Raw genomic sequence first — 25828 nt, 5'->3', positions numbered from 1 at the left:
AGATGAGGGAAGGGAATTGCTGCTACTCCAAGGCTGATCATTTAGATTGGAAAAGACCTTTAAAGTCATGAAGTCCAATAATTGGTGCTATGTCTGAGGTTAGACCTCTGTGCCATTTCCCACAGACTTGGCATAAGTTTACTCCCTACCAGCATCAATCTGTACCCTGGCCAAAAAAACCCAAGGGGATCCAGGCCAGCAGACACTTTTGTTTCCTCCTCATCTGCTTAGACACCACAGGCTATATCTGCTCTGTCTGTGATGAAAGGGAAACAAAGCCTTGCATACCTTTTGTCCTCTGAGCAATTAGGAGATGAGCAGCAAGTTAGCTTCAGACAAATGAAGGAAAGAAATAATCTCCTGCTTGTGTCCAGAGTGACTGTCTGGCTGACCGACTGCTGGCAGCGTGTCTCTCCCCAGGCAGCCTGCTGACAGCCCAGCACACATCAGCCTCATTTTCTGAGTGATCCTTTTTTGTTAGAAAAAGGAAAACAGCTTTTGAAGGCTCCTTGTTGGGCTCACAGCTGGATTTGGGAACCAGACAAGAACTTACCTGGGGCTGACATGGAAGTCTTTGACATAGCTTCACTTAATAGAGCAGTTCACATCCCAGACAGCAACATAAGGAAAAAACAGCAGAATTCCCGTGGTGCTGTAATTCTGGCCACTCTGGAGATGTGTGCACTTAGTCTGACACAGGCTAGGAATAAACCATGAGCCCCGTGGTTCACGCTGGAGCAGGGCACCATGGGCTCTCCTTACCCTGCCCCATGCCTTCACTGGGAAATGTTCCTGAGGAAAATAAAGACTGGGACCAAAATAACGAAGCACTAATGTAGCAATGACTATATGGAATAATAATGAGTAATTCCATGTTTGTATTCCCAAGAATTAATCCACAGGCAGCAGTTACAAGAATGTAATTATTTGATGTAAATGATGACTATTATTAATAATGTTTATATTCTCTGTCTATGCTATTTGAGTTCCCTTTCTTATCATTATGGTAGAGGAGTTTCCTCTTTTAAAGTTAATTTCCTTTTCTATGCCTAGTTTCCCATCATAAGAGAAGTAAGAACCTTCCTGAAATCTGGTAGCTCTGCTGTTCTGGACTAGAGCAGACAGCCAGTTCTGTTTCCTTGCCAGTTAGTGATTTTCTCATGCTGACAGATGTGCGAGACAGTGATAGATCAGATTAATTCTAATTTCTGAAGTGAGCCGACATTTGAACCCAGCTAATTTAAAATGTTCTTTCTGTGTTTAGTCTGCTCAGGCAATTTAACTGCAAATCTTTCTCTCAGGGCTGTCCTTTCAGCTCCTGTGGTTGGGTACATGGAGCCAGGGCTGGTCGCTCCTTATTGCGGCAAACAGAGGCAAGCAAATGGGAAGCTCACATGCATGCAAGCCCCTGCATTAATTGCCTCTTCTGCTTCAGCACAGCTTTGGAGGACAACTCAGCTTGCCCCTCACTAGGGATGGCTCCTCCTCACCTGGTCACCCAGGAGCCTGAGGGACATCCCTTTGGGAGGGGTGGTGGAGGGCACGAGCTTCAGCCATCTCGCAAGGCAGTCCTCTGTTTAATCCTATTATTTTCTTGCTTTCCATGACTCACCAGCCTTACAATGTGATTTGAATCAGCCTAGCATAAATATTTTTTTTAAAACACTCATTTGTCTTTGTTTCCACAGATGTCCTTTCCGAAGCTGCTTTCATTTCTCTCAGTTCCTCTCCTTGCTATTTCACCATGAATACACTTGCAGACCTCTTTCTAGGATATCCAAAGGTATCTGCACCAGAATATGTCTCTTTTTCTGAAGAGGCTCTATAATTTTCATTGTAAATAATGAAAGCCCAAGATTGTTTTCAGTGAAAATTTGAATTTTTTCTTTTAGTAGGAAACAACCTCAGCCTATAAAAATTGCTTTAATCAAAATCTCAATGTTTCACTGAAAAAGTCTTGATGTAACATATTTGAAAAGTAAACATAGGCAGGAAGAGAATGCTTTTTCTTTTAACACTTGTTTACCATTTATAGCCTCTTGAAATTCTTTGCACTCCAAATTTACACAATGTGAAATTAGTGTCAATTATGCTAATCTTTTTAAGCCACATTCTTAATATTGACAATACTCTAATCTTTCAGCCACTCAATTGTTTTCACATTTTATCTTCCTCCCAGCTTGATAAGCAATGAATCTCTTTCCACACTTTCTTTACTTTTGGTCTTTCCCCCATAAAGCATATACTATTAACACAATTTTATTCTGGTCCTGCTTTTGCCTAATAAATGCATTTCTACTGTAGCCAGCTCTTGTCATTTTTTCTTTACTCTCATCTGATTCTCAGAGGAAAATGGAAAGTCTTCCTACAGGTTTTCAAAGCAAAACCAGACAACTTTTCCAGTTATTCCATATTCTGGTAGAATTCCATATTTCTGATGCCGAAATAAGGTTAGGAGACTACCATTACATATTACTGGAACAATGAGAAACCAAAATGCCACAGAAAGATAGTAATTTTTAATTTTAAAAAGTCATTTTAGACGTTTTAGCAAGTTTTTCCATTTGCTTTTGAAAGCTTGGAAAGGTTTCAGAAGTCTTTGTGAAAGAAACTTTTTTTGACTTTCTCAAAAGTTTTCTCTTGTCAGTGGCACTTTCTGCTCAGCCCCAGCCCTGGCTGTTTGCATTTTTACCTCCCCTGATGCTTCTGTGGACACCTGTGCCTGTCACAGGCTGTATCTGTGTCCTTTAGTCCTTCTGCAGCTGCAGTCACAGATCTGTGCAAGAAATTCATCTTTCAATGGATTTACAATCTGCCATTCTAATCAGTTCTTCCTAGACATTATATGCCTTTAATCCACTTTCATTCAGAGCCACTGGTAACTTTGATATTTTAAGCAAATGTTTTTGTCCACTGTGTTTTGCTTTTATTATCTGAGACTGAAGAATGCTGTTCTCTCTGTTAATTGTGGACTTCAACACCTTTTTGGGCAATCTTAGCAGATCCTGGGACAGCATTTTGAAACTGTGTGGGCTCATATATTAGATCATTAAAAAATGAAAATTAAATCTTGCAAAAAATTCTAGTTAAAAATAAGTGTAAATGAATACAACTTTGTTTCTGAAGATGCACCACTTAAAGAGTGTTTTTCCTATCAGAAGCACATAGCATATAGTTTACTACTTTGGAGAAATAAATGGTACCAGTATGTGGCAGGTAATAAACAGAAACATTTACCTTAATAGCAAAGTCTCTTTTGCATAAATTGCATACGTTTATTTTTCTCTTTTGCCAGGACACCCTGGCAAAATTTAACCTTTGTCAAGCTCTGAAGAGAATGTGTCTAACTTCTGTCTCACAATACTTCTTAGCTCACTATAAATATAGTGTCATTCTTGAGCAGCATTTTGTACTGAATCTGTAATGTCTAACAAGGGAATTGTTTCAACTCATTGAATAAATGAAAATCACTTGGGATTCATTCCAAACCTGATTTTTTTTTCATCATTTACCTTGCTCAGTGTCTTGATTTTTTTTCCCTTTTCCATATACAGATATTTAATTATTTACTCCACAAAGCCTTAAAAAAGAAGGAAGGAAAGCTCCCCATCACATCAGATCAAACATTTGTAAATATTGAATAAGTGGATAATAAAGCATGATAGACAAGACCATGATCATATGATGTGACAGTACTGTTTAATAAGTCCTTTCAAGAAGTGTTTGCTTCATTGGCTTTGATTGTCACTGACTGGTTACTTCAAGTTTCTTACTGTTTCTGAGAACAGAAAGTCCATGGGGAGCCACATTGCCTTCTGTATCATTGGAATTGATTTGTCCTTTTGTGCTGCTGCAGAAGATGGTGACTGTTTTCATTTTTCTACAGAAAAAATTTTGGTAAGCATTTTTAACAGAAGGAAAGCATCTCTAATGCACTTTGTGGGGTTTTTTTCCTGCTAACAGGCAGGACTGCAGGTAGGTAGGGAGCCCTGTGTGACTTCCAGCCTACCAGTGCTGGAGTCTTTATCACAGGTGACAGATCTTCCAGACACTGTGCAAAGAAATCAAAAATTCAATATGAACCATGCCCAGAACACCAAGCCAGACCATCCCCACACTGATTAAGATGTATGTCAGTGCACATTATCAAGTGCTTAGGAAAGGGCAGCTCTCTCCTCCCTCACTCTTGTCTTCTTCTGCTCCTTTTTTGCTCAAATATATGTGGCCCTGAAATATTTCAGATCATTTTCCTAGTCTGGTTCAACACACACTGTCGAAAAAGGATTGGAGGGCCTGGGGTACAAACTGTGCTTCAGTGTGCTTTTGAAACAGTTTGGCTGTGCTCTGCTCTTGAATCATGATAAACTGTAAAATGTCAGGTCAGTCCTTAAAGAATTAGTAAATGAGAGAACAAGGGCAGGAGGAGTGAAAGAGGCTCCTGATGAAATATGAGGACAGAGATTGCCCATCTGTACTGGATATTGTGTTATTTGTAAGTATATTTATATATCTTTAAAAAAAACAACCCAGATTTCTGAGAATAGTCAGCTTTAGCAAAACTGATGACTGAAGCAGAGCAAGCATTAGCTTTCTCATTAAGTGCCAGTTACTGATAACACTTGACTGACCTACATATCTCTTAAACAAGAAAAAGGTATTTCTAGAGCACCTGGGGAAATTAGCCGTGGCTAAATTTTCTTTAGCTTTTAGAAATTATGTTAATCATTTTATGCCTACAAGTTTCATAATGTGGTTTGAGCTAGGCAGCTGTTGCTTACACTGCTTGTCTCATGCAATGCAGCAGAATTGCATGAGAATGAGAATGAGAATGAGAATGAGAATGAGAATGAGAATGAGAATGAGAGCTTCAGGATCCAGCCACAGCACAGCAGAATAGTAATGAGCTAGCTAGCATCCTGTTTGGTGCACATGAGAAGTGAATAAAGCCCCCAAAAGATCTGAAATATTGAAGGAGCCCATGGTGTGGTACAGAGCCCAGCACAGAGGGAGAAGGAGCCTTGATCTGTATGGCCTTCCCACTGCTGCTGCACTCCAAACTCCCCCGTGCACTCCACAGGGAGACTTCAGAAGGGGTGGATGGATGCAGGGCTTCTGTGCTCACCAGAAGCCCTCTTGGCACCTTCACTCCTGCTCTTTGAGCCCAGCCCTGCCAGGAGTACCTGCTGCTTTCCTTCCCTGAGCAGGGACTCAGGGCCAGGCAGGGGAGTGCAGGGAATGGGGCACAGCTCTGTGTTCCATTGTGGGAAGGAGGGTAAAACCTGCAAGAAGAAGGCAGAAACGAATTTTACCAGATCACATCTGAAACCTGAATTTTTACCTGTATTGCAAAGAAACCCCGAGTCAGTTCTGGCTGCACACCTGACAGCAGCATTTTGAAGTCTTCTGTAACCTACAGTAAGGGTTCTGTGCATTTGTGTCTATACCTCAAGTGCTGGAATAGAAGTGTTTATGAAATTCAATAGCCTGAAATATTTTTGAACAACCACCAGTGAATTTGGACAGGTGGCAACTTTAGATACTAGCCTTTTGCCTTGTCACAGAATCACAGAATATTCTGAGATGGAAGAGACCCACAAGGATCACTGATTCCAACTCCTGGCCCTGCACAGAACACCCCAAGAGCCACACCCTGTGCCTCAGAGCATTGTCTGAATGATTCTTGAACTCTGCCAGGCTTGGTGCTGTGACCACTTTCCTGAGGAGCCTGTTCCAGTGCCCAACCACCCTGTGGGAGAAGAACCTTTCCGTAATATCAAACCTGAATTTCCCCTGACACAACTTATGCTGTCCTTTGGGTTAAACATGGTTAGATGCCACAAAGTAGGTGGCAGTGTATGCATTTTTTACAGGCCCCAAGGGCCTCTTCCATCCTTTTCAAAGGGAGTGCTGATCTTCTCTCCTTTCATCCAACACTCAAAAATGTCATAAATCAGAATTATCAAACATCCATCATTCATAAGACCAGACATCCAAGTGAATAAACCCTGTCCTGCTTCTACCACCTACTTCAAACCTGCCACATGACTCCTTGAGGTTTGAGTGGATGTGCACACATCCTGTGCCTTCCCTTCTGCAATCAAAAGTCCTGCTGAAAGGCACAGAGAAACCTGGATTATGAAAAATGGCATATAGAGAGTAGCATGTAGCATCAGTCTGACTGACACGTGCCTACTGTCACTGCTCTTCCCTATCCTGGGGGCGCCGAAGACAAGTTCTGTTTTCAGCCATCTCTTGATGTCAGCCCAACACCCTTCAAAAGCACCACAAGCATACTCACAGCAACACTGTTAAATACAGACAGCAGAGGAATGATTTGGAAGCAGCAGTATTTCCCTGTTAGATTCTTGTGTCTCAGATAATGAGATGCATGATGCCTGCCTCGTGCTGATAGCTGGGCTATTGCTTGCTTTTTATAAGGCATGATTTGCTGGTGAAAAGCCAATCAGCAAAATGCTGAATGTATTACTATGTAATTTCATGTGAAAAGAGATAGAAGCAGCCTGTATCCTTGGATAATAACTAAATATTGATTTTCTAGTAGTTGTTTTATCTTCACCCAAATCATCATTTATTAACGGAGACAGCTCAGCCTCTGGTTTAAATAGGATTTGCTGAAGTTTAAGTCCCTATTTCTCTTACACTGCAGCTTTAGGTAAGCAAAGGGTTAGTGGATCTTTTCATCAGTGGGTACAAGGCAAAGGTATTCCAGACTCCTATGGTGAAGGTCATGAGCTTCGTTGTTTGAGGGCGACAGCAAAAAGCAATGACAAGATTCAGATGCAAAGAAACCCAAGAAACACTAGTCCTTCATGCAACATACATTTAAACCTTGAAATCCTTGGCCATGGAGTATTAGGTGCTTGAATAAGCATAAAAAGCAAGACAGGTTTGCTTGGACAAGTTGGCATAGAAATATAACAATTTTGAAACATTCAAGGACTTATTTAATATAAATTACAGTGTGCAGTGTGTGTAGATCTGCAGAAAACAGGATGTACTGGGGTGAGTTGTCATGATATGCCTGCTCTGTCACTATTCTCTCCCCATCAATTATTCACTTCTTCTGGCCCTCTGGGGTTAGGCAGACCTTTGATTCAATCTTGTTTACTCATTTTGATGCTTTAAAAAATGAGCTCCTACATTCTGTAAGTAATTTTCAGTTTGACCTTCTATATACAAAAGGTACAACCTCTGATACAGGAAAGACAATTGATGAAGAAAGAGCTTGTCTTGTTACCTTGCTTGTGTCCCAGCTGGTGAATAAAAATAAGTTACATTGAGTCCACATTCACAGTTCCCATTCCTGAGTCAGCTATGAGGGAAAGTGAATGAATTGGAGTATAGGGCACCAAGAAGAAAAGAATACTAAAGCAGAGAATTTAAGTTCATCTATCTCCTACACATCAATCAATCAATAAGTAAATTTCATCTTTTTAAAGATCTCTTGGCTGTTCCAAATTGAAATTGGAGATTTTTGTCTCCCAGATTTTAAGGAGAGGCAGGATGCACTATTATTTGACCTCTTATAACATGTAAAATTGCTGCCTTCCATGGCAAAGAAGAAAATTATGAAAGAAAATTAAGTGCTCTTGTTAGCAAATGCACTTAAATTAAAATCCTAAAATGTTCCTTACTAATGAAAACCATCAAGAAATCCCTCCTAGCTACATTAAAATGTAAACATTTTATTGCAAATAGATATTTCTCATAAGAACAGACAAGAGGGTTTGGTTTTCCACATCCATTTTATTACCCTGATAGTCACCAGCTCAGTTAACTCTCTCATCTGATGCAGTAGAAGAACCTCAGGGCTGCCAAGGCTGTAAGACTACAGAAATTAGTGTCTGCATATAAAAGATTATAAAGCATCATGAAAACTCAACAAAAATGTTGTGAAATCATGTCACAATACGAAAACTAGCTCTCAGAATGATGGTTTTCATTGTGGTAACTTTTGTGATGGACACCTTTCCAGCTTATTCCCAAATCTGTCTGGAGAATGGCTTTAAATGGATGTCCAGCCAGTCATGTAGTGCCTCTCTAAGAGAACCAAAAAATGGTAACCTTTGGGCATGATGGATGTTTGTGATGATTCTGTGACTAGTCTGAATCAGACAGATGAAGCGCTGTCGTTCCTATGTGATTTGTCTCTCTGGAAGATCACAGGGTCACAGAATGGGTAAGGTTGGAAGGGGCCACAGTGGGTCACCACCTCCCTGCTCAAGCAGGGTCACCCCAGAGCAATTGGCACAGGATTGTGTCCAGAGGGTTCCTGAGTATCTCCAGTCAGGGAGACTCCACCATCTCTCTGGGCAACCTGTTACAGAGCACAATCATCTGCACAGTAAAGAAGCTCTTCCTCATGTTCAGGTGGAACTTCATGTGCATCAGGTTCTGCCCAGTGCCTCTTGTCCTGTTGTTCAGCACCACTGAGCAGAGCCTGGGTCTCTGTCCCCCTCCCTTCAGATACTGACAGACAAGGGTGAGGTCCTCTCTCAGTCTCAACACTGAACAGACCCAGCTCCCTCAGCCCTTCCTCACAAAAGATATATTCCAGTCCATGCTCCAGTGCCTTCATCATCTTTGTTCCCCTTTAATAAACCCATTCCAGGGCTTCATTGTCTCCTTTCAACTGGACACCACTCCAGATGTGGCCTCACCAGGGCTGAGCAGAGGGGCAGGATCGCCTCCTTTGCCATGCTGGCAATGACTTTCCAAATTCCTTTCCAGGATACCATTGGCCTTCTTGCCCACAAGGGCACATTGCTGGTTCACTGTCCCCAGAGCTGCTGTCCAGAGGCTGGCCCCCAGCCCGTACTGGTGTAGGGGGTTATTCTTGCCCAGGTGCAGGACCTTGCCCAGGTGCAGGACCCCGCATGTGTCCTGGTTCAACTTCAGATTTCTCTCTTCCCATCTCTCCACCCTGTCAAGGCCCTTCTGAAGGGCTGCACAGCACTCCCAGTAGTGATAAAACCCACAAATGTTGAAGCAGAGGGGATGCCATCCTGGAAGAGATACTTTCTTCTCCTTTTTGGCACATTTAAATGCCAAGTCTTATTTTTATTTGTCTTATTTTTACAGGAATGTGTGGTGTAAAACACACTCATTGGGCTAACTGCTGCTCCTCTGCACCATTACAGAACCAGAATAATTTCAGGAGAATTACGTGAAAATACCATATTGCCCAAAAGAAGTGTGTGCACAAGCACTCACAAACCAACCAGGCTGTCGTTTTACAGAAAATGGTTACAACAAAAGGAAGAATTCAATTCCAGCAAATATTTTGATCATGTCTGCTCACGGAATAATGAAAGAAACCCAAACAATACAGTCTGCTCCTTACTAGAGTCAATAAATGCTATTAAATTACAAAGAGAAGAATTCACACCTACAGGTGTTTTTTCATGCTTTTTTGTTTACTTTTTCATCTGGTAAACTCTTACTGATCTTGTACTGCTGTTGACTCATAGTCTATATGCTTGTCTGAAAAAATATCTCCATGTCTCTATTTCACTTGAGCCTGTACCTCTTGTAGTTTCTACAGGATCCTACAGTTCTGAAGCTGGCTGCATACTTTCTGCCCGTTCCAATGATAAAGAGCCCCAGGTCATGGAAAACAAGCAGCACTTCATGGACATCTTTTCTTCTTTCTTACTTTCAGAGAAAGAAATAAAAAAAAAAAAAACAAGAAAAAGAGCTTTACCTAAGTTTGACTATTTTTTCTCTGTTTCTATGGGAACAAGTGCAGATGAAGGAGCAACTGCCAGCCATCAGCTGGGTTGCTGAAACTCAAGCCAAGGAAACTGGCTGCTGATCAGGAGCTTCAGGCTTCATTTGGGCTGTCCACTGGGTTGCTAATTTGAAATGGTTTCATATTGCAGTGTGGAGAAACAGGGAACTGCATCAGGTTTAAAACCAGTGAAAATAGTTTTTCCCTGGGATCTCTTCAAATCTTGTGACTTCTAGGAGAAACTCAGAATAAAATATTTATTTTTTCTAAAAGAAAGAACACAAATACTAGTAAACCTTCTTGCTCAGGTGATTAAATGCCCTTGAATGTTTTTTCAATTTTCATAACAGCACTGAAAAAGTATGGAGATCAGCAGATACCACCATTATCACAGGTTGTCAACTCAAACACTTAGCTGAGTGAAAAGGGTACCTAAGAGATATGGGTTTAACAGGGCTGAGAAAAGGCTCTTTTTATTACCCATCCCTGACCACAGCTCTAATCCCTGACTTTGTTACCATTTCACACTTTTATAAATTCTTTTATAAGAATCTTATCTCCTTGCTCTAAGACCTCAACTTCTCCTTTCTATCCCCATACCATGTAATTTCCAGCTCTCTTGCAATAAAACCCCCCATCTTCTTGTTATCCCATTTTCAGGCATCTCCATTTCAATCTCCTACCCAAGAGCTTCCAGCCACCAGTTACTCACCAGCCTTTCTTCCCCTGTGCCCACTGCTGCTGGCAACAGCTGTGACCACAGCCCTGGCTGCTCTGACCTGCAGGGACTCTTTCTCCTGTGTCCTCCCTCCTGCCTCAGGAGGGGTTTCAGATGGAGGACACAAGTTGCATTTACCAATAATCCATCCAAAGCTCCAAAGAGATAACAGAAGGGTATAAGAAAAATATTGTCATAGTGCTAAAGTAGTGCATTTCTTTTTATTGCCTCTATCTGAAATTGAGTGTGTGAGAGGCAGAGTTCTTCAGGCTGGTGCCACAATGGGATATAAATGGTCTGAGTATTGCTGTGTGCAGTGGAGCTACACTGACCTAATTTATGGCAGCTGAGAATCTGGTCACCAGCTTACATGCCTACTGTTCTGTTTTTGCTTTGCTTTGGAAAACACCGGATGGAAGCGTTTAGCTACATTTTGTGGTGGCAAAAAAAGTGTGTAATACAAATTTCTGCATGAAAAACACTTGTCCTTCCTTTCCAATGGCTCACTGCATCATTTCCAGATATATTTGCCAACATTTGACTTCTTTCTCTCCTTTTAAAATATTGCTCTACTCAAATCAAGCATCACTCAGGGAAGGAAAAAAAAGAGAAGAAAAAGGATAGACAAGTCTTAGTGTTAGAGAACTAACTTTGTATTAAACATAGCTAGTAATGGAGGGTAAAATAAGATAAGACATCAGGCTTGTCTTTAGTTTTTTTCCCATGAAAAAGAATATTTTGGTCTGGTATAATTTTACAGAGTTCAGTAGAGCTCCTAAGTGAGGATTTACAAACCAATCGTGACCTCAAGTGGCACACTGTTCACCTGAATAAAATTCCTGCCAGCGTCCATTAGGATGGAAGCACTCCTGAGTTGCTAGGTGCCACATTGTTCAGATCCTGCAGGGTCTGCATTAAGTGTTTCCAAGATTATAAACAATGGCAGCTCATCTGTGCCTTAATAGCCTACATTTCCCTTTAGCTAGTCTGCAGCCACATTATAAAAAATATACTAGGAACACTGCCTAGGACCATACTTTTGTAATTAACTGTTTCAAAAATCAATTAAGCTGTGTGTGTTAATAGAAAATGAAAATCCAATGAATTGTTGAACTCTAATAGGCAATTCTCCCTGTGTAGATTTTAAAGCTGAATGCAGAAACTAGGCTGCTTTTTTGTGTTCAGGGTTGGCTTTCACCTCTTTCCATCTGAAAAGCGTCTAGTGAGAAACTGAAATCTGCATCAGGCAAAGGTTCTCAGCAGCCTCTGAGGATAAGACTCTAAATATGAGTGTATATGACTTTCAGACATGAAAAAACTCATAAACTCCAACTTCAAATGCTGAGGAAGGAAGGAAGAAGGAAGGAAGGAAGGAAGGAAGGAAGGAAGGAAGGAAGGAAGGAAGGAAGGAAGGAAGGAAGGAAGGAAGGAAGGAAGGAAGGAAGGAAGGAAGGAAGGAAGGAAGGAAGGAAGGAAGGAAGGAAGGAAGGAAGGAAGGAAGGAAGGAAGGATGGATGGATGAGAGTGGTCTTGGTTACACACTCAAGCCAACAAAATTATTGCTGAATGTTAAAACTTGACCTCCTGACAGCCAGGAGGGAAGTATCCAGTAGTGATCAGTGAAGCAGCCCAGGAAATGGGGCGGACCAAAAAGCCTGGCTACATGAGGGGCCTTCCCACTTTTTCAGGAGGGTTATTGTGGTGAGATTCCAAACAGGGGCCATGGACAATTACAAGGTGTCTAATACACCCATTGAGATTCAGAAAGCAGCACCCATTTTTTCCAAGTAACACTGGTAAAAGCCACTCTACACTGACATACTAAGTTGTGGGCTCCAGTGTAAAGAAAGAAGTGTGGCAAGACATGCAAAGTAGATGCTTCCCGTTGGCTTTGCTCGGTGTTAGTCCTGGGGTGACCTGCAGATGGACAGAGCTCTTGAGGGCCTGATCATTCACACTTGGTGCATCCTCATGGGTGAACCAGGACTTCACCAAAACTTCACCAAAAACACTAGAGTGTCTGCAAGCTTTCCACCCTGAGAGGGTTCCAGCCTGTGTCTGAGAGAATGTATGCTTACTTAAGGCTGCAAATTGTCCAGGTAAAATGAAGGCCTGCTACTTGGCTACCTTCAGTCAGAGTGGTAGGACAGGTCCAATGAAATTTCAGTCAGGTGCTGCCCAGCATTCCAGGCAGGTTATGTGAGCTAAGGGCAGGTATGTCTAAAGGCATGAAATGGTTTATGGGGAGATTTTCAAAGGAATAAAATGGAGTTGGAAGCATAAATTCAAATGCATTTGTCACCAAAATTTGCTTTTCTCTATCTTTCAGCTCTTTTTGTAATAGAAAGTTGAGCAGTAAGCACATCAGCTGGCAGGAGTTCAGCTATAGGCACCAACATCAAGATTCACAACAGTACAAAGATCAGAAGTGCACTTCAGCCTGTTTGTGCTGGAAAAAGCAGTCTCAATAGTTAACATCTTTCATCTGTTTTTCATCTCAGCAGCTGTGATATTGGTTAGGTGTAACTTCTGTAGAAAAACATTCATGCAGTTTCTAATCTGAAATGACGAGCACAGGAACAAAAAAAGTCATCAGTGCTCTGACATTCCTCATTTTACCTGTTCTTCTTTGATGAGTCAGCATTTCCTTTGTTTCAAACAGGAAGGCTTGCTGTGATAGAGCTGTAGTTCTATTTGCACAGTTGGCTCTTTCCCTGTTTGAATGTCGCTTGTTTGGGATTTCTGAAGACATAAGGCTGTAAACAGACCACGAAGGATTGTCACTGGTAGATCCCAAGAGGAAAATGTCTTCTGTAGCAAACTGGGTGGGAAGATGGGCAACCAGATGTGAAAGGGGAGGTATTCAGGGACACTGTATAGTTCTGCCAGCATCACACACAAAGGCCTGTGTATTTTGTTTACCAGGATCCTCCCCTTTCAGCAGCAGAGCCTGCACTACAATCACCTGTTTCCAGCAGAAGGGACAAGCAACTTCCTGTGTAACAGGACAAAACAGGTGAGCAAAATGCCTTCTTGAGCCAAAGTTCAGGATCTTTCAAGTCACAAGACTGCCTCATCCTACCATCTTGTCCTGTCAAGCACCCATGCAGGACTTTCTGCTGCTTTATTAATGCTAAATGACTGAGGTTTTCATAATCATTTGAAGAATCGTTATGTGGGGTTTTATTCAGAAATCAAGATTTAAGCATTATGCAGCCATATACTCTAATTTCCTTCAAAGTAGTACCAAGCTTTCCATATATATATACAATCTCACAGAGAGAAAGAGAGAAAAATTTTCTAGCATCACCCACATTATGTATCAGAGAAGTAGCAAACTGAGCAACAAAAATGATAAATTGGATTTTTTTTTTTTTTTTATGGAGTGGAACAGCTATATTCTACCATAGGAAAGCCAGAGAAGCTAGAAATTAGCTGTACCATACACATGTAACAGATGCTTATGACATTATGAAGTGTTCCAGGAGTTTGTCAGGAACAGCTAAATAATAAAGTAGAAGTTGCTATGTGCTCTTATAGCCCAAGATAGAAGAAGAGATCAGGAGAGATCCTAGATAGTAGTTTATCAAACCCCCAAAATACCATTGGGGTTTCCAGCTAACTTAAGAGTCAGAAAGGCAGATTCTTCTGAGGTTTAAAATCAGAATTCATAGCACAGGCACAAGTACTAAGAGGGAAAGCATGATGAATGGGATAGATAAATCAGAAAGCATACTTTCAGGGAATATTGCAAGCTTAGGCTTTTGAATAGCAATTATGGAGAGCATGATTTTTCATTTCAATTTATATCCTGGTTATCAATTATACACTGAGCTGGATATAAGCCCTTTTGCTGCCCCATTAGAAGAAAACAAGCAAATAAAATAAGGATTCTGAATGCAATGAGTTCTCTTCCTCTCTTTTCTCTACCTTTGATTCCAGTTGTCTGAGATAACCATGGAATTTTAAATTGGAAGAAAGCAAACTTGCTATGCACTGTGAGATTGACTTTATTATAGCTTTAGCCTTGCATAATTTTTAGTTCTTCTTGTCCTTGCAATCATTCCTCTGGCTTAATATGACTTATGAGAGATCTCAACACCCAAAACCATAGCGTATCCCTAACTCTAAATTTTCACCTGTCACCTGCAGAAGCAGGAATTAAACAGGAAGAGGTTTCTTAATTCCTGCACGTCATACTGGCCTGAACAAGTTCTGTGTGGTTCTGTGCAAGCATTTTCCTCATGCTGTGGTGACAGAGGAGACGTTTGCTGCTGCACACACCCATCCCACCACGGCTGCATCCAGCTCTGTCCTAAAGTATTTATATTTTGCAAAACCACCCATCAGCCAGTGTTAGTGTCAGTACAAGAACATTAACACTTCTCATCTGTAAAACATTTTTCCCCATGGATCTTCCTGCCAGTTCAGTTCTGGAATGAGTAGTACAGCTGATGGAGGCACAGGGGAGAAATGCACTGCCGAAGTGCCAGTCTACCACCACTCACTTCAGCTTTTGGTGCCTCAGGCCTCCTCAGTGCTCCAGAGAGTGGGAGGTACAAGAGCAAGTTTTAATCAGGGCAAAGGATGAGCTCCCTGAGGGGAGCTGCCACAGCCCCCCTGTCATCACTCACTGCCCTCAGTCTCCCTGTGACAGTAGGCAGCTTCCACGTGCCCACTCCAAGGGTGCCTGTGAAACACTTTCTGTCAGCTCTGATTGAGAGCTGCTCTGGAAGCTGGGCTTCACTGAACTGGAGAGGCAGCAGATATGGGGCACTTGCACACTTACAGCCTGTGGAGTTGTCTGCTTTAGAGTGCAACCGGGATGAAGGTTGCTGCCAAATGCAACGTGCTTTGTCCTCACAGCAGCACAAACCGAGATTCAAAGCACTGAAAAATTGAAAAATAACTTGCTCAGCTTCATGGAGCAATCCTCAGAATCCACTGGGAAAGGGTGTCTCGGCCTCAGCTCCAACCCTCAGGTCTGATTTGGTGAGCAGCTGTAGCCAGGCTCTGCTGAGATGGGCTTGCCCCAAGCCAGAGTGCAATGAGAGCAAGGCTAGCTGTTTCACCAGCTTGGCTACCTCAAATAGAGTACTAAGTCACAGTACTGCCAAAACACTTTAAAATCCAGCTGGCTACAAATAACTGATTTTGAAGGATGCTAATAAATAGGAGAATTGTCCTAAATTTCTCTTTTTCTATGCAAAATTGAAAGGATAGAAATAGTTTTACCCAATAATTGTGTAAGCATGGATTCTGCTGTTGAAGATATCATGCATAGCAGAGTTAGTAGATTATCAGGGCTGTGAAGTGTGCAAATAAAAGTCTGTTTCATAGAAACTCCAGTTGTGCAATTCAGCTGCAGGTCCAAGAGGCAAAATACAGCCTTTTCCTCCTATGCAGATCAGCAAAACAAAAATTATAATCATGTTTTCAAGCCACACTATGCCTCCATCCATCCATCAGATTCATAATTCCACCATCTTCAAGTTTTAGAGCTTGAAGCTCTCTTCCTTCCACAGGAGCTCAGTGAAGTCTGAGAGGGAAAAGATTTTAATACAAGCACCATTTTTTTTCATATATCCCATCTGAAATGAGCTTATGAGGAGCTTGTATGCATTATTCATCCCATATCCTGGCTAGAATTAATAGCACATCCACAGCTTCTGATACCTTATCAGTACAGAGCTGCTCAGCTGTATTGCATTTAGGTGGAGTAATGTACACATCCGGGTTTACTTGCTGGAGAACATGATGTGAGTTTTAAGGCTCCAACAATCACGGGAATTTCTTCTCAAAGTTCCTCAGTTTCCCTGGGCAACGCTGTCCCTCGCACATACGTCTTCATTTGGCCTGGTTTCATTTCTACACGTTTCTCTCGCTGCCCTGACTAAAGGAAGAACAAAAGTCTATAAATCAATGACATCTTCACTAGCCTCGGTTTTGCTCTCTCTTTCTTTCTTCTTGAAGCAGCAGCTCATCCTGTGACTTTCTTACTTCTCCAGCTTTACTAGCTTCAGAGCTCTTCCCTGCACTTGTACTAATTTCCTTTAAAATGACAGCCAATTGACAATATGAAAATCAATACTGATTGCATAAATAAGCATTTGTACTGCAGTACACAGGTCTTTAGCAAAACCAATCTTGCATGGATTTACATACATCTCATAGCTTTTCAGGGCAAAGAACCTGTAATTTGGCACAAAGTAGTTTCCCTGTTGTAGAGTGGCATTTATAATGACAGTATTAGGTAAATAACTCAGGCATCCAAAGACAAAATTCATCCCTTAAGGTCATGATCTGGATTAAAGTAAGAAAATCCTGGAGAGAGTTTAGAAACTATAATACAAGAAATGGATTATACTAATCAGTGAATTCAGTGATTTTTTTTGGTGGTCTGACAGATGAAATGCAGGTAGTATTTTCTATTCAGTGATTACTCTTAGTGTTATCTAACTTATTAGTATGTTGACCAAGTATGTATGTCCATTGCACATTGTATAGAAGCAGGGTTATACAGACAGACAACTATTTTCTACACACTTATTCTACAGAACCACTTTTGCACAGCTCTGACGTACAATTTATATATAAATAGATATGCATATTAAACCCATTTGCTGTCAGGGCTTAGTGCTTTTATTTTAACTGCTTATGGCCTCAAATCTAATTTTTTTTTCTCAGATTAACAATCTGAGAAAATCTTTCTATTCAGTCATAGGCAGCCGCCCTGAGTGGAGATCACAATTCTCAGTGAAGACTATTTACTCACAGGGCCCAGTGAGAGGGTTCAGCACTGCCCCCTCTTACCAAAACCTCATCTTCACTGGCTACCCATAAAACCCTAGCAAGCTCACTCAGGATTGCTTCTCCACTTGTAGCCCCTGCCGGTACCCTGAACAGGCAGTGTGACTTTAACACTTGTCCAGAAGCAGCACAGTGCTGTGTTCTCCTCTGAGGCAAACGCACGACAGCCCCAGGAAAGTGCATCAGTGCAGCTCTCCTGCCTCCAGGCTTGAGCTGCCTGGTGCCCAGCCAGTGCTGGGAGAGCACAGAGCTGCCCCTGCACCTATGGAATAACGTGATGCTGTTGAGTCAGGGATGGAAAGAAAGACTCCAGTCTTCAGCTGGATCAGAAGGCAAAAGTGTTTAATGAAAGTAGTGGGTCTTTTATAATGTGACTCACTAAGGTGATACTTGATTGGTCTCAAAGCAGAAACATCTCACACTGTTGGTGAACTGTGAATAGCACACTGTGGAGAACCATAACTATAAACAATGGTTACAGAAAGAGACATAATAATTGTTTTAATTCTTTCCTCTAGGATTCCCAGGCTCAGCCTGGGAGAAATTATCTCTGTTCTTTCTTTGACTGAACTGAGAATATCCACAATAAGGGACCGTTCAGGACTGTGCTGCTGCCAAACACTGCAGACACATTTCTGCCTGTAAAACTTGCAAGGCATCAAAACATGTTCTTCCACAGAGGCCAAGAGAAATTGATGACCAGCTAGGATCCTACATCACATCTGATGGCATCTGTGTGGTGGATAGGTCTCATTTCTATAATATCAAAGATCAGCATGGCACTAGCCCCAGTGAGCTCATCCTGCCTGTGCTGCAGTATCTTTATAGTAGATGTACTCATGGAGAATGAGGGAGGAGGCCTAGCCTAAATTGTCTGTATCTGTTCTGATATCCTTGTCCCTGAACCCGAGTGCCATGCAAAGGTCATAAGTCCCTGCCCATAAAACCATGATATTCAATGTTTAATTGAACAATAGAACAGCTCTAAAAAGACATACTTTGCTGCCTGAGGAGAGGCTGCAGTGTGCTGGCTAGATCACACTGGTGAGAACTCAGGTACATTAGTTCAAATTCTTGCTCTGAACCAGTGATGACATTTCCTTTTGGATGGGATGCCCTGCTGCCTACTAGCAAATTATGCAATGGCTGAATGCTGCTGTTATCCTTTGGCTTTGTATAAAACTTGTACCTAAGCAACAGAGAAATAATATAATGCCTTAAAAAGATAATTAAAGCACTAATAGGTGAATGGGGAGACCTGGATCTTGGTTCCTATTTCAGGCAAAAAAGAGTGTCCCCTGCAGGCTTCTCAGTCCCGTGGTCAGATATTGCTTGCAGGTTCACTTTCCCTTACAGGAAATGGGGATGAACTCTGAGTTTCCAGATCCTTCTGACAGCTGGGATGTGGGGCAACCCCAAGGGATATTGCTACATCATTGCTTTTGATGATAAAATGCTGGGTTTTCCTAGAAACATCCCTAGTGATGGGTACTAAAGCGTGTAGCTGTGCTTGTGCAGGAGCCAAGTCCCAGGAGTGATTAAGTCATGCAAGAGGCACAAGTGAGTGCTGGCTCTTCCACATCCCCTCTTCAAGTGCCAGTGGGAAAATCCACACCTTGCAGTGGGACACTGTGCATGGGTTTGTTACCCTAAAGCAGGCACTGGCCAAGGTACCACCTCCACAAGGCAGGGAGGAAAGCCATGCAGTAAATTAGTGCACCAATTCTGGCTCAGCATGATGGCTGCAGAGAAAGCTCAGGAAGCCATAAAATAAAGATACCATGAAATAAATGGAAAGATTATTTGTAATTAATTGCTCTTATACAGGATGATGTAAAGCAGACTTAAAATTAACAGAGAATTAGTCTGGCAATTGTAGATTTTGCACACACTGTCATGGTTACTTCAAAACTGTCTATATCCCATACTCTAACAGGCTTAAAGGAGTTGAAACAGAACTTTTAAATCATTTGCGTTTTAAATAAAGGAGGCTATTTGTAGTAATAATACTTTTGATGAAGGGTTCAGAGTCAAGTGATACATATGATTGATGTCCATAATAATTGCACACTTCTATAATCCTTCCTCACCCCTAAGAGTTTTACATTTTGGATATTATTAATATTCAGACAAAAATAACTTGTGGGCAATATCATGTCCTGAACATGGTGGAGAATTAATCTATTTTTGTAAAACTGTTTAAAAATGATGGATCCTTTTTCTGCTCGAGTAAACACTAGCTAATTCTCTAGAACTCCCTTTTCTGCTCATGAAAATCCAAGTCCAAATGATTTCATGGGTATTTAAAGGATGGTGTCAAATACTGAATATACAAAGATGAATTTCTCCACTTGATAAAGATCTGATACCATTCATTACATTGCAAACATTTCAGCACTGGAGTTTTATTGGGTTTTAATTTGTAAGAGAGAACGTAACGAACTTAGGAACAACAAAAAAATGCAAAGAAAAATGAGGCTGCTGAAATGTAGCCATCAAACTAGACTTCAAGTGAAAATATCACACTTGTTTTTATTCTAGATAAGCAACAGGGCAGCTGGGAATAAACATGGATTGAAATTTTCTTCATCTCTTTAATGAGTTCAAAGAGGCTTAACAAAGACATAGAAGAGTTGAACATTGCTGTGCACAACACGGTAAACAGATTAAAATTTTATACCTGAGCAAAAAAGGAATTTAACTATTAACTACAGCATGCAGAATAACTGATAAGTTATCACATAAATATAGCATACTGTTATTAGGTTACAGTCATTCAGATGTTCTTAATTTCCACAAAGGCTAAAGATGGAAAAAGCTCCAAGACGAGATGAGTGTGTGACATAAAACCACAATAAGGAAAAGCACTTTACCATCTAGCAGCCTTTCCAGAGGATCAGAATTATCTGCTGTTTTATTATCCAGGCAGAGGCAGCGACAATTCAAAGCCTGTGGAGTTAATAATACATTAGACATTTAAGCAGGTCCTGAAAATGAAAATATTAGCAGTTTCTGAAGGGCTCACAGAAGACCTGAGCCTGCATTCCCTGCCCTCAAATGCCACTTTGAAGCACTGCATTTGTGAGCTGTTCCCAGAGCAGAATGAAAGGCAGGAATCTGCAGGGAATGACTGATCAAGTCACAGGCTCGTGATTTTCTCACCAGCATAAACGCCAGTTCTGAAGGGATGACTTTTTACCCCATTTGACTGGCCAAAACCCACATTCCATTTTATGTAGAAACTTGACCTTTCCTCTCACTGAATCCAGTATTTGGGTGGGTTTTGTTTTTCTTTTCTCTTCTGTTTTCACCACCTAATTTATTTCAAATGCTCTGGCTTGAAATAGTCTAGCACAATTCAAAAGAAGTAACATATTTCTCTTCTGAATTCCCTTGTCTTTGCAAAAGATGCCTGTAGGAGAGAAGGGGCCTGAAAAGTTTGAGGTTTAACCAACACAGCTGATTCTCCCACCAGACATGTTTCTGTCTCCCAGCAGACTTCTGCAATCCTTGATTTTCACATCAAATATGAAAACTACCCACTCCACCACCAATATTCCTATGCTACAAATCAGCCATTTGCCTTCCTGCAGCAAAACCAGCAAACCCTGCACTTGTCATTTAGACTTGACAAGAAGATATGGGAGGGATGGAAGAGTTTTTATTTACCCTGTTAAGAGACAGCCATAAACTAAGCCTCTCCCTTTTACTTCCTTGCAGTTGTATATTTACATACTCTTGGCATCAATCAACTCCCCTCAAATCACAATACCTGCCTCCACCTTCCTGCTACTGTTCTTTCACCATTTGTGAATAAAACTACGCATTGAAAATGCGTGTACCAAAACAGGTTCATCCCTTTGTCCACAACATATTTCTTCTTTACAGTCAGACATCTTAGACATTGGTAGGTTGTGTGAAAGAGTCCCCAGGGAACTGAATCCTCTTGGCTTCTAGTTTCTTCCTGGCTTTAAAAGCTGCTGATACTTCGGGGTGGATGGAGTCCAGCCGCTGCTCACACTGGAAGGCCGTGAGGAAGGCCGTCCTGTAGTTGTTATTCATCCAGCCATAGAGGAGGGGGTTAGCAAAGGTGGAGCACATGGCAATGACGTGGAACACCGTGTAGATCAGTTTGTACTCTTTCAGGTCTAACACCTGACTGTCAATGTCACTGACCAGCTGGAAGGTGTGGAAGGGCAGCCAGCTGACAGCGAACACCACAACCACGCACACCAGCATCTTGGTGGTTTTCCGGCGCCGGTGGTGATAGTGGTCATTCCCCGCCCCGGGGCTAACGTGGTTCTTGAGCTTGGTCCAAATACGGACGTAGGCATAGGAGATGACTGCCAGAGGCAGAACATACTGGATCAGGAGCATGGAGATGCTGTAGATGGTGCCATAGTTGAGCTGCCCCTCCCCTGGCCACTTCTCAGAGCAGACCACAATCTTGAAGTCAGGAATGATCTCAATCAACGAGTACTCACGGAAGATGGCCAGAGGACTTGCCAACAGGGCACTGACTGCCCAGGCAACTCCTATAATCAGGAAGCTGATCCGCTTAGAGATTCTGCTTTCCAAGTGGTAGACGATGCAGCGGTGACGATCCAGCGCGATCACGGTCAAAGTGACAGTAGACACGTGGACAGCAAGGGCCTGGGCATAAGGCACCAGGTGGCACAGCACTGGGCCCAGTTTCCATTCGCCCAGGAGCGTATAAACCAAAGTGAAGGGCAGGCACAGCGTGTTCACCAGCAGGTCAGCCACGGCCAGGTTGGCAATGAAGAAGTTAGTCACTGTGCGCATGCTTTTGAACTTGATGATCACGTGGATCACAAGGGAGTTTCCGATCACTCCCAGCAGGATGATGGAGCAGTAAGCAAAGATAAGAATTATCTGTACTTCAACAAGTGTTGTGCTGTCCTTCAGTTCTGGTTTAGGGTCCAGGGCCAACTCGTTGAGTGGTGTGGTGTATCTTGTCAAGTACAGCTTAGTGAACAGCTCCATTTTCATTTCATCTGTCTGGTTGTCCTCACCTGCTGCTTCCAGGGGCCCCATCCTCGCAGCAGCCTGGTCTAAGCCACAGAGCTGCCCCTGAAAACAAAACAGGACAAGAACAAGTGGAGAAATGGGTCCACAAGGGCTAAGATGAGAAGCAAAGAGCAAAGGCTACATCTCTTTCCTAACTCACACGCTACACTGCAGGATTAAGAGAAGAACTGTCTTAATATATTTGAAATGTCTTGCCCTTACATTTTGAAGGCTGATCCAGTAATATTATTTAGGCATGGCTCCTGCTGAAAATTGGAACAGATTTCAAAAGCATTCCAAAGACAAAGTTTGCCTAAGTAAATGCAGAAGGATTAAGATCCTGCTGGGCAGCATATCATTTTTTTTACAACCCACTACATAAAACTAGTGCTTATTTAGCACAAATCTTCCAGTAATATCTATGGGAATTCTACATGGAACAGCACCATCCAGACTGTTATTAGCATAATAATCTTCCAGCTTTTCCTTAATGAAAAGTGTTTCCTTTAAATAGTTACTGAATTCTTACAGGTTTATGCCCTTCCTTAACATCAGTGAACTAATTGCTGGGATCTTGCTTTAAGAAACTTTGTTTTACAATAGTTTGCACCAGGAGGCAAATAAAAAATACCACTGAAATAGAATGGAAATAATAGCATTTCTTTGAAATGACTGCATAACTTATTCATGCTGAAATCAATTGAGGAAACAATTGAAACACAGTTATACATGATATTTCCTTTCTGTGTGATGTTTCAGAAAACAGAGCTCCTTGGAGGCTGCCAATCAGGCATTCATTTCTGACTGCAGTCATAGCGAAGAGCAAGTCATTCCCCTGCTGAAGTCAGTAAGAATTTTACCACTGGCATAAAAATCACTATTTTTTTTCCTTCCTTACACAGGCTGAGCCAAATTCTGTGCTACCCTAAGACTTTGGTAGGCACAGTACATGAATGGTTTACAATCAGTTGCTGACTCAGACTTCAGTCCAATGTAAAAAAATACATGTCCCCATGAAAACTGCCCAGAGCATGGGGGCATGCTAACCAAGAACCTGGCCTTTCCTTGGCCTGGGAAAATAATAAGAAATTACCAGTGCCAAGCAAACTTACCAATAAAACACCACTGTTCACCCCCAAGGGGAAAGGCAGCCCTGAGTTACTCACTCGACTTCGCCATTCATTACCTTCCCTAAGGAGAGCAAGCGTAGAGAAGAAATGTCTCCTTCTTGCCATCGAGCGTTACACATTGCTTAGCCCTTCCCAAATTCAAGCCTGCCTAAAGAAACAGCTATTGATGTGTTTCGATGAACATGGCTCTTAAAAAATTCTTGTTCTTTTTTGATCAGCTCCATTCAATTCCCTCCATTTCAGAGGAACAGAGGTCCATTTTCATCCCTACCTCTGCTCCCAGTAACTATCAGTGAGCGACGTCCTTCAGCAAGGTTTCCAAACTGAGAAAGGAGTTGTTGGCTACCAGCAGGAGACTGAACCCTTTTTGTTTGCTTCTATCCCGCACAAACATCCCAAAGAATTTCTCAGGGCAAAAGAAGCAGATCGACTGCATGAACGGAAAGGCATTTTCCTCCCAGCTAAGCAGGTCAGAATTATGCCATATTGTTTAGTCTACATTTATTCAACAATTAATAGTGTAAGCCTGAGAGGTGAAACACCACAAGACACGTAGCTGAGGTGTGCCAGCTGCTCATACTAGTGTACAGAACTGTTTTTAGCAATAGAATCGGTGTTCAACTACTAGCCTAAGCCTAAGGGATTCCTTATCAATACACCTTTAGTCCACCAGGTTAGAAATGTAAGAGACCCACCACAATTTGCACAGTCAAGGCTACGCAGAAGTTGAGAACTATGATGAGCACTTTCCTTTGACCCATTCCTGCACCTAGGAATTACTCTTCCACTCTTCCATACATCATTACAGTAGAGATTTGGTGAGGTCCTAGGACTGTCAGATGCTTCAAAATCTCTTTTTTTTTTTCAGTGCAGGTAATGTCTATGCAGAAGTAGAAAGGTGAGAGGGCTGACAAATGTAAATTCTTTCCCTTCTTTGCCCTAAATCCAGGCTCAGCCAAAAAACATAGCTTCCCTTTCTTCCCAAAAGTAGTTTCACCCATTTGTGTAGTCCCTGACTTTCTGTTGATTCCTTCTTGCAACTCCTTCTTTTTAGCAAAGCCTTCTATTGCTCTGACATTTTTATTTTATTTGTTACTGCCCTATTCAGGCTGATGGAAGATGCTTTGGTCTTGTCAATAAGACAAAGCTGAGAGAGAAAGAAAGGACAACCACGGTTTAAAACAGAAATGAGCTTGTGTGTCAGCAAGTGATGAAATAAACTGGACAAGTCTGACATGGTCAGTGGGACAGTTATGCGGGCAAAATATCAGTTGCTTTCAAAAAATGGGGATAAAACTAAGGTGACACTCCAGGTATAATTTGACAGGACCTTTTCTGCTCTTTTTTTGGGATAAACTCTCCAGGTGATAGCATTTACTGGCACACCTTGCATACTGCACCACACCGGGGCTTTTTCCCATTCCGCCCCCCCACCCCTAGCAGCCAGATCCTCATGGTCAGGCATCAAATTGCGTCTAACTTTCGGCCGAGAAAGGCCCAAAGAGGATTTACACGGGTTCTGAGAGCAAGTAAGCAAAAAGGGCAGAATACGTGATTACATTAGCAAGCAGCATTCCCATCAGGACCGCAGTGCCTGCGCTGGGGAAGGGGCTGGGGTTGCCGGAAGCGCAGCTGGCAGCAAACGCGCTTCTGGGATGCGGCGCGCTTCCCTCCCGACCCCCGGTGCGTTGTTCCCGGGGGAGACACCCCATCCCAGGGGCAGACACCTGTGCCCGGGGCGGGGAGACACCCATCCCGGGGGAGACATCCGTGCCCGGGGGGGAAGACACCCATCCCGGGGCAGACACCCGTGCCCGGGCGCTGCGGGGATCCCGCCACCGCACCGTGCCGGGAGCGCCGCTCCGTCCCCCCTTCCCGTTCTTACCTTCCTCTCGCCCCGAGCCGGCGAGCGAGGCACGGCCGGCTGCTGCCCCGGGAGCCGGTGTGCCAGGGCAGGGCCGGGCAGGGCGGGGAGCGGAGCCCCTCGCTCCGCGGCGGGGCGGCTGCCCCGGTTCCGCCGCCCGGCTCGGCTCCCGCCGCTCTCCCCGCGCCGCTCTCCCCTCCCGGGCGGCGGGGCCGCAGCGCCGCTCGCCCCGTACAAAGTTTGGAGGCGGCGGCGGCGGCCCCCGCACGCCGGGAGGGCGGCACGGGCGGGGCGGCCCCGCCGCCAGGGAAGGGCTCGGGCGGGGCGCGGCGCCGGCTCCACCCGCCGGGCTCCGGGCTCCGGGCGCGGGGAAGGCTGCGGGCTCCGCGGTCGGGATGTGCCGGCCGCCCTGCGCCCGGGATGTGCCGGCCGCCCCGCACCCGGGATGTGCCGGCCGCACCGCGCTCGGGATGTGCCCGCCGCCCCGCGCTCGGGATGTGCCCGCCGCTCCGCGCTCGGGATGTGCC

The 25828-nt window shown here is 43.1% G+C and overlaps 1 protein-coding gene and 1 non-coding gene across 3 annotated transcripts; both read right to left on the bottom strand.

Annotated features, from left to right (window-relative positions):
* Nucleotides 1-5819: 5819 nt before the first annotated feature.
* LOC132327022 (U6atac minor spliceosomal RNA) lies at nt 5820-5934 on the bottom strand. The gene has a single exon (XR_009486421.1). It is a non-coding gene; the product is annotated as a U6atac minor spliceosomal RNA (small nuclear RNA).
* A 13857-nt stretch (nt 5935-19791) lies between these two features.
* On the bottom strand, nt 19792-25568 carry NPY2R (neuropeptide Y receptor Y2). Of its 2 annotated transcripts, XM_059844433.1 has the most exons (3): nt 25323-25427; nt 23420-23498; nt 19792-22370 (listed from the first exon to the last, which is right to left on the bottom strand). In XM_059844433.1, the coding sequence occupies exon 3, from the start codon at nt 22332-22334 to the stop codon at nt 21177-21179; it is 1158 nt and encodes a 385-aa protein (XP_059700416.1). In that variant the 5' UTR covers nt 22335-22370; nt 23420-23498; nt 25323-25427; the 3' UTR covers nt 19792-21176. The 2 variants fall into 2 exon arrangements, with proteins under 2 accessions (XP_059700416.1, XP_059700415.1); XM_059844432.1 differs by lacking the exon at nt 23420-23498 and having other exon boundaries at nt 25323-25568.
* Nucleotides 25569-25828: the final 260 nt, after the last annotated feature.

The sequence above is a fragment of the Haemorhous mexicanus genome, chromosome 4, assembly GCF_027477595.1.
Source record: "Haemorhous mexicanus isolate bHaeMex1 chromosome 4, bHaeMex1.pri, whole genome shotgun sequence".
Lineage (NCBI taxonomy): Eukaryota > Metazoa > Chordata > Aves > Passeriformes > Fringillidae > Haemorhous > Haemorhous mexicanus.
Note: the sequence above shows the minus strand (reverse complement) of the source record. Positions and strands in the feature narration are given on the sequence as shown.